Genomic DNA, 8,731 nt, shown 5'->3' with positions numbered 1-8,731 from the left:
ATGGGGAAGGCTGAAAAGGAATTTCATATGCTGTAGGGATTCCGGTATAGGAAAGCCGTCGCCTTTGGATGAGAAATGGTGTGCAATAATAAAGGGAGGGTTGGGTATCATGTAGCTTAGTCAGTGGATCTTGATTAAAACCACGTTTTTGATTGTGAATATCCAATACCGAGAGCCTAAAGTCAAACGGAATTATTGATGTAGCTGTTTTGAAAGTCAATAGTTAAGTAGACGTTGGATATTGAACTCTCTTATCTACTCGCCACATCTATACACACACGGTGTGAAAGTGACACCAACTACCTTCTAGAAGAGCAATGCTAGAGATAGGTGAGTTGGGAGATATTTGACATGGGTGTCAGCGCTAAGTCATCCATCACCTTATATGTAACTACTTCTTGTGTGTGGGCTTGGAGACATCTATTTGTGATAGAATACAAGAATGCAATTGTAATTTTCTGTCATTTACCGAAAAGTGAAAAGAAAGGAAAACGTGTTGTATTTAGGGCTCATCAATCATAGGGCCATTATGCCTTTTGGGTACCATATTCACTTCTTTAGGCTTCTATGGAATCGAGAAGTAGGTTTGATTGTGCATCTTCTTGATGTTTTTTTAATTATTGCATGTATTTAGGAAGATGATGATTTAGTGTAGATTTCTGATGCCTCATATTTCTGGTTGAGTGGCTTCCTTTGTCTTTGATGTCTGCGCGTCTGCGATTTAGGGTTATCTAACTGTCATTTTAAACTTGAAATTTATTAGTGCTAACCTGATTCTTCAATTTCTAATTATGTTTTAAGACTACCCTTTGGTCTCTCTCTCTCTCTCTCTCTCTCTCTCTCTCTCTGTTTTGTGTCTTTTGGGAGGCCTTACTTGCAAGAAATCTTCTTTGCATCAGTGAAATTTTATTATTGTTAATGGAGAAGAAAGTTAAAAGAAAAGAGAGTTCGGCTTTGTTAGTTTCGGCCTCCTCTCACTTTTTGTATATAGAAAAATAGTTTGTTTACAATATAGAAAACCTACTTCAGCTGGCTCTGGCGTCCCACTTGTCATGGCTTACAAGAACTCTAACAAAGCATCCTCTGGAGTCGCTTTGATGAGTCGATCGTGATATGTCAATTTTCTAATTCCTTGGCATCGATATGTGAACAGTTGGTCTACCAAAAGGGGGAAATCAGTAGCCTAGCTTTGCAAGAACATTAGGTACCTCTGCCTAGGTGGACAAACCGGATTATGCAAGATTGGTTTATTATAGTCCATGATGATTATAGTTAAAATTGCATTGAATTATATGTTAGGTTTGAAACTTGTTGGGGTAGTGTGGCCAACTTTTGTGTGCTTACTTACATTGTGATTTTTGATTTTTTTGATTGGTAAGCTTGCTTTAAATGAGATCGAACTCTTTGATCTTTGGCGAGGTTCAAAGACCCAAAGGTTTTACCGACTTTAGCTATGACAAACCCCAAAATGGCTATTTCTTTTGTTTTCAGAGTTGACATAAATTCCATAACCATTTCAACAAAATTAATTTTTGCCTCATTAGCGTAATCAACCACTTTCTTGAAGAACTCTGCTTCCTTTCTCATTGGAAGATTTTCTGCAGCATAACACATGTACTTAAGATCTCTAATTAGACCCAGACCACCAAACCCAATACTCGGCGATAAGTAGTCATCTCTGAGACGTTCAAATCTGCAAATAGATGATTTATGAGTTATTTGCAGATTTGAACGTCTTGGAGAGGACTACTTATCACCGAGTATTGGGTTTGGTGGTCCGGGTCTATTTAGAGATCTTAAGTACATGTGTTATGCTGCAGAAAATCTTCCAATGAGAAAGGAAGCAGAGTTCTTCAAGAAAGTGGTTGATTACGCTAACGAGGCAAAAATTAATTTTGTTGAAATGGTTATGGAATTTATGTCAACTCTGAAAACAAAAGAAATAGCCATTTGGGGGTTTGCTTTTAAGAAGGGTACATCCGATACGAGATATTCTCCAGCCATAGATGTCTGTCGGAAGCTTCTAGAGCATGGTGCTCATTTGAGAATCCATGATCCTCATGTTCGACGAGCATATATTCATAAGCATTTCAGGCGTGGTGTATCGGTGGTGGAAACTCCTTCACAAGCCACCGAAGGTGCGGATGCAATTTGTATCCTTTGGCCAGAGTATTAAGATGACTTCTTCAACTTTATGAAAACATGCGTCACCCCTCTTATATTTTTGACGGTAGATATCTAGATGTCAACTGGGAAGCTGTACGTTTTATTGGTTTTTCAGTGCACAGATGGGGACGCAAAGCTATATTGTAAGTTACTTCTTTTCTGGAGGTTTCTAAAACTATGTTCACCAAAAGTTGTCCACTTTCTCTTAAAATACTAACAAAAGTCGTCCACAACTAACAATATACACTTACTTTGTGTGCAGGGTTAACCCTGTTGAGGCGCATGCTCCTGGAGAGGAGCACCCTGGTGAGGCACACCCCTGATGAAGAGCACCCTGATGAGGACGACTTCAATGAATATGACAGTGATGAGGACCCTGAGTGGGTCCCTTGATGAGTAAGTTACGAGTTGAAAACTTCGTTTGATTAGTTTCATAGTTTTTGTCGGTTTTATCAGCTTATAAAGAGTGATGTCTTATCTGAATATTTATGTTGTGGTGTGCCTCATATAATTAACATCATGTCCGCTAAATGATATTTGAATGGAGAGGAAACGAAAAGGAGGGGTCCTTATTTATATATGTAGGAGGAGTCTGCTTATTTAAGTAGATTAAAATGGTGAAGAAACTAAAGTAGAATTAGGAGTTAGCTTAAATTGTCAAGTAGTGGGATTCTAAAGTAGGCTAATTCAGAATGAGATCCGTGTTATAAAGGTGTTTGATTGAGTAAACTCCGCTGCATCCGGTAGCGTTAGAAACACAGGTTTCAATAGATATGGAAAAGCACAGACAAAGGGTCTTATCAGTATTTCAAAGCAGAATTCTTTTCTACAATATCGTTTGTATTTTATGCATTGCAAAAAAAACGTTTAGACATTTAAATGTTCAGATTTTTTGTGAGGATGATGTCCATGATGTGGAGAACATACACAAAGAAAATCAGCCATCAACTGTTCTCCAAGTACCCCTTCTAAAAGCGTGTGTCATTTTAGTGTCATATTATCCTTCCTCATTCACAAGGGGATTCACTAATACCCCATCTATAATTTTCTTTTTCCTTCTATGTATTTATTTGTTTGCTTTGATTTTATTTTTTGTGAGATCGAATTTGGGTTTTGTGAATTGGTTAATGTCTTGAATTAGTTGAGTTGGTGAATTGGTTAATGAAAGTATTGATTTGAATGTTTGGTTGAAGGAATTTGTTGGTTTAAGGTGGGGCTTTGTGTGTGTGTGTGGGGGGGAGAATCTGATACAAGATGGTTAATGGATTGAGAAGTGGTGATTACTGTGTAATTAAATTGGACTAGAAACTGAACTTTTGTTACCAATTTATCTAAGTTGGCCTTCAGTATTGACTATTGAGTGAATTTAGGTATTTTAGAGATCTGTCAAAATCTAGGGTTTACTTTTGATATTGGCGTATTTAGTTGGATAATGTGTTTTTGATTACTAAGAGAAATGGGAACTTGTCTGGTGTAGAAGAAATCTGTAGATTCTGGTAGGACTTGCGAGATTGGTATTGCTGACCACGTTATGAACTTTGTGAATTTGATACTTTATTGGATGAGTGGTTGAGGTCACTTCCTTTTAATTAATTTCGTAGCTTTTGCTGCTCTTTTCCAGCTTAATTTTTTGCGTAGTTTATAGACTGCATGAAAAGTGAGTCTTCTTATTTGAATGTACGCATTGTGCTGTTTACCAATATTGGCATCCTGTTAGGGAAAAGCACTTGAATTCTCTATTGGGAACATGTTGGGATCCTTAGTTATGCTTGTTCCATGTTCTCTTTTTCCTAGATAGAGTAAGATGGTGAAGTAATTAATGTAGAATTAGGGATTAGCTCAAACCATAAGATTACAATATATACGCGTTACAAATTAAAATGATGAAGTTCTGTTATATAGAGATGTTTTCTTGAGTAATTTCCACAACGTCCGGGATGTCAGATACCTAGGTGGTGTCATGCTGTTCCGAAGATTCACTATGTGGGAAAAGTACAAACAAAAGCTTTTATCGACTTTTTAAATAGGAAATGCATGTATCATGTGTATCATGATTTATGAGTTAGCAAATACATCTTTATACCATATATTAGTAATGGTACAGGGATCATACAAAACTAAGTAAAATATTTATATCATGTACATCTTAACCCTGTTAATCGGGTCCTGTGTTATGAATTTATGATGTAACTCAACACGTTAGTCTTGATATTTTTATGGAACTTACCTATTTCTTTATGATCCAATTTCTGAGGACATGTCCATCCTACTATCTGATCTGGAAAGCTTCCATCAGTCTACCCCAGATTCCTCAATTTCCTGTGCAGAGGCAGAGTGTTACTAGGGAATCATCTTGATCATCCCTCTGCAGTCTATGCTAACAGTTTCACCTATTGGATGCAGCTACGTCCAGAACTGCGAAGAGAAGGAGAAGTTGGAACATCAGTACTAAAGTATTACAGCAGCTGCGTCACTTGGAATGGAAGACTTCATATTTTTCTTGGTAGTTCTCAAGGTTTTGTGTTCTAAGCGCAGCAGAGCAGAACTGCAGTTCACTTTCTAGCCATGTTAAGGCATTTGAAGTTTAAACATATCTTGTATGTGTTTGCAATTAGAATAAGTAGATATTACTTTATTACAACTTTGAGACATCAATTTATAGTTAAAGTATTTGATATGCAACTTTGCACCTTTATTAGATTTTTGGTTTTGGAATCACCGATCCAACCTCTCTGCATGGAAAACTCTCATCAGCTTAAGTGAAGGAAGGCAAACTATATCTCTCGCACTAAGCTAAAATAAGCTTAAAAGTTACAGACAAAAAAAAAAAAAAAAACCCAGGTGACTAGGTGAGAGAATACATGACTAAGATGTGCTCTGATGTAAGGTAGGCATAATAACACCACCCAGGTGTCACGTCTCGATATTTTTAATTGGCTATATCGACGTTTCAGGGGTAATAATAACCGAGATTATGCAAAAATGTAACATTAAAAAAAAAAAAAAAAACATTTCACCATCTTTTGTATCTATTCTCCAACAATGGAAGCACTAGTATGTCAGAAATTAGGAGACCCAACACTCCCAATCACGTCCACCTCACCAATAACAATCTCAAAATCACACCCAATCCCAAAACTCAATTCCCCAACATCAGTTTTAGTTAAAGTCAAAGCAACAAGTTTAAATTACGCTAATTATTTACAAATTCTAGGCCAATATCAAGAAAAACCAACATTGCCATTTGTTCCTGGGTCTGATTACTCTGGTGTCATTGAGTCTGTTGGTGCCCACGTGTCCAAATTTAAAGTTGGTGATCGGGTTTGTTCTTTTGCTGCTCTTGGTACTTTTGCTCACTTCATTGTTGCTGATCAAAATGATCTGTAAGTATTGTTATATTATATTATATAATTGTAAGTAAGACACACGTGTGCACGATGACATATGTTGTTGTGTTGAGAAATGAAGGTTCTTGATTCCTGATGGATGTGATTTGGTCACTGCCGGTGCGCTCCCTGTTGCGTTTGGAACTTCCCATGTGGCACTTGTCCATAGAGCACAATTGGGCTCTGGTCAGGTACTCTATTTTTCCTTGGGGTTTTCAATAGGTTGTTATCAGGCAGGACCTGGAATACCAATATTCCACACTGCATTTGAGGTGTGAAGACTACATGTAACAGCGGTGATGTAAAATGCAGGTGTTGCTTGTGCTAGGTGCTGCAGGGGGTGTTGGGCTCTCAGCTGTCCAGATTGGAAAGGTGTGTGGTGCTGTTGTTATTGCTGTTGCCAGGTAAATTTTTGCCTACTTAGCTATCGATGAATATCTGGATAATCATTTTAGTCTGTTACATATGCTATCCTTGAGTGCTGAAATCAGAAAATTTGGGATGGATTTTATTTGATCCTTGTACCTATTTGGGTTTCAGGGGAGCTGAAAAAGTGCAGTTTCTCAAGTCTCTGGGTGTTGACCATGTTGTTGACTTGAGCAAGGACAGCATCATTGAAAGTGTGAAGGGGTTCTTGAAGGCAAGAAAGCTGAAAGGGGTTGACGTACTATATGATCCTGTAGGTGGCAAGCCCACAAAAAGAAAGCATGAAGCTGCTGAATTGGGGGGCAAAAATATTGGTCATAGGATTCGCTAGTGGAGAGGTTCCCACTATACCAGTGAATATTGCTCTTGTCAAGGTAATAAAAATGATAATTAAAGTTCTTTACCCAATAATTTTGGTGGTTGTTCCTATCAACTATCCTTTCTAGATGAAATGGCTAATCAGATTTTCATCTAACCTCAAATAATAGTCTAAATTGTCATGCTGTTTGGATGATGAAAACCTCAGTAGTCAATATTAATCTGAACACTCAACTGAGAAAACTTATGGAAGGTATCATGAGTTGCAACATTTCTCAGAATGATTATACATATTTAAATAAGAAATTAAACGTTAGGTTCATATATGGTTGTAAGTTATAATGATGACTCAAATGTCATTTTTGTTTAAATGTTTTGACCCGACGAGTTTGTGAACGTGTGTGTGTGCCTATATGATTGAACGCAGAGAGGGAATGCATTAGAGAAAGCTTATTTTCAAATTTGTGATTGGATGTTGTAGGCCCAAGGGCCAATGTTCTTCTCAAAGAATGTTTCCCTGCATGCATATCCTTTCAATAGTAATAGATTATTGTGTCCGTTATCTTTTACTTTGAAAAAGGGTTTTGAAAGTTGAAACTGGTAAGTTTGGAAAGACGGTTTGAAACAAATTTAGCTGTACTATGAATGTCTTGGACTGCTTTTCAACCGACAAATTGAGTTAGTAGATCTAGATATGAACTTCTGCAGTAAGATAAATATGTTTTTTGTTGAAAGAACTTGTATTGTATTGAGTTGGTTTCCTTCATCTTTTAGTTTCAGGACACTTCTTGCTTATTCATGTCTCCCCCCCTTTTTGTATGTGTCAATATTATGAAGCATAGAAGCCATAGAGTCTTAACGATGCTATTCTTATATACTGTGGTGCTTACTGGTCTTCAGAACTGGACGATACACGGACTTTATTGGGGAAGCCACAAAATACACAATCCTGCTCTTCTTGAAGATTCTTTGAAGGAGCTGCTTTCCTGGCTAGCTAGGGGTTTAATAACCATTAATGTCTCCCACGTTTACGGATTATCAGAGGTAAAAGGGACCCAGAAAGGTGCAATTAATCATGTTTGTTTGTAATATTACTATTTTAATTTTGCTTCTTACCTCCATTGATCTCATCCTATTGAGAACAAATATGATAGAAAAAAACTAACCGACTTCTGAGTGTAGCATGGATGTTGTAGTTTTACTTTTGGATGTAGAGGATGTGTGCCCTTATACTTTATATGAACACGAAGCATTTACCTCATATTAATAGTGTGTCCATTTTTTGTGACAGGCCAACCTTGCGTTTGCTGCGATCAAAGAAAGAAAAGCCATTGGGAAGGTGATGATTGCTTTTGATGATCACAATGGTGTAAGATCTAAGCTTTGATTAGAATCGACGGTATGAATCCATGTACGAATGTAGATAGGATGGTGAGTTAATAATCAGCTCTAGATGTTACCAGTGAGATCTGAATTTTCTGACAATAAGTCGTGGACAGTAATGCAGAACAATCAGCTTGTAAACTTAAGCATAACCTGAATAAAAATGACATTACCAGGTACCTCTTATTCATGTTTTTTGGATGGGACTATATTAAAGCCAGTTTTGACGAAATGGAATTGTGACTTTTATTATTGTAAAGCCCTGGACAGTCGCATATGGTATGGTGCAATGTAATGGCCTGGTAAGTATACACATACTATTCATAGCTCTTTGAATTGATGATAGCCTGTGAAATTTTTGCCCGTCATTCCCCCAATTGCTGCTACATTCTAGTGTCATACTGAAGAGGGTTTGTCTTGCCATCTTCCATCTTTGTGGTGGAATGGACTCTTTAAATCTAAAGTTCCAAGTGGCTTGTTGTGTTTATCTAATGGGCTTAGGCATTAATGCCCAATTACACACTTTGACAACCAACCACGAGAATACTCTTCTCAAATTTGTGGTGTCTAACTGTGCGACAATTTTAAATCCTACTTGCTGGAGAATGAACAGAGATAGGAAGCGTATATAGAGAGGTTGAAGGAGAATGATGCCTAAAGGCAGGCCATTCTTAAACAAAGCCCAGAGTATAAGTAACGCCCTTACAACAATGAGAAGCCCATATCAGAAAGGTCCAACAAGAAAACATAGGATAGGGACTTGTGGAGTTATGGAGTCTGACCATTGAGACAGTAAAAATCCATTAAACTCCAAGAGTTAGCAGCGTTCTAGCGTCAAACCATTAGCCCACAAAGCATCAGCCGAGGAGGGCATCTCATTTGAGTTTCAGAGTCCCAGAGATAAAATCTAAATCAACACAATGAGAGTGTGAATGCTTACAAATCACACTCACTAACCCGTCCAAGGTATATACTCTACTTAAAGTCAATGACAACATATAATTTTCGCAAGGGTGCGATGTCAGCAAAGTGTAAACTACTTGCTCAGAGTC

General features: G+C 37.5%; 2 protein-coding genes across 2 annotated transcripts; both read left to right on the top strand.

Annotated features, from left to right (window-relative positions):
- On the top strand, nt 1-2,176 carry LOC147483689 (UDP-glucose 6-dehydrogenase 1-like). Its single transcript, XM_086579620.1, has 2 exons — nt 1-32; nt 1,726-2,176. Exons 1-2 carry the CDS (start codon nt 1-3, stop codon nt 2,174-2,176), a joined length of 483 nt encoding a protein of 160 aa, XP_086435746.1.
- A 2,951-nt stretch (nt 2,177-5,127) lies between these two features.
- On the top strand, nt 5,128-7,858 carry LOC147483688 (uncharacterized). Its single transcript, XM_086578018.1, is given in 7 exon segments — nt 5,128-5,549; nt 5,635-5,743; nt 5,865-5,956; nt 6,093-6,249; nt 6,251-6,352; nt 7,197-7,340; nt 7,588-7,858. Coding segments are annotated over 7 exon segments (1,041 nt in total). The 5' UTR covers nt 5,128-5,208; the 3' UTR covers nt 7,684-7,858.
- Nucleotides 7,859-8,731: the final 873 nt, after the last annotated feature.

Source organism: Coptis chinensis, chromosome 8 (assembly GCF_015680905.1).
Source record: "Coptis chinensis isolate HL-2020 chromosome 8, ASM1568090v1, whole genome shotgun sequence".
Taxonomy (NCBI): domain Eukaryota; kingdom Viridiplantae; phylum Streptophyta; class Magnoliopsida; order Ranunculales; family Ranunculaceae; genus Coptis; species Coptis chinensis.
This window is presented reverse-complemented; position numbering and strand designations above follow the sequence as displayed.

Coding starts and splice junctions, on each gene's coding strand:
- LOC147483689 (XM_086579620.1), top strand. CDS start 1: ATGGGGAAGGCTGAAAAGGAATTTCATATGCT. Junction 33..1,725: donor GAAAAGGAATTTCATATGCT/GTAGGGATTCCG, acceptor AGTTATTTGCAG/ATTTGAACGTCTTGGAGAGG.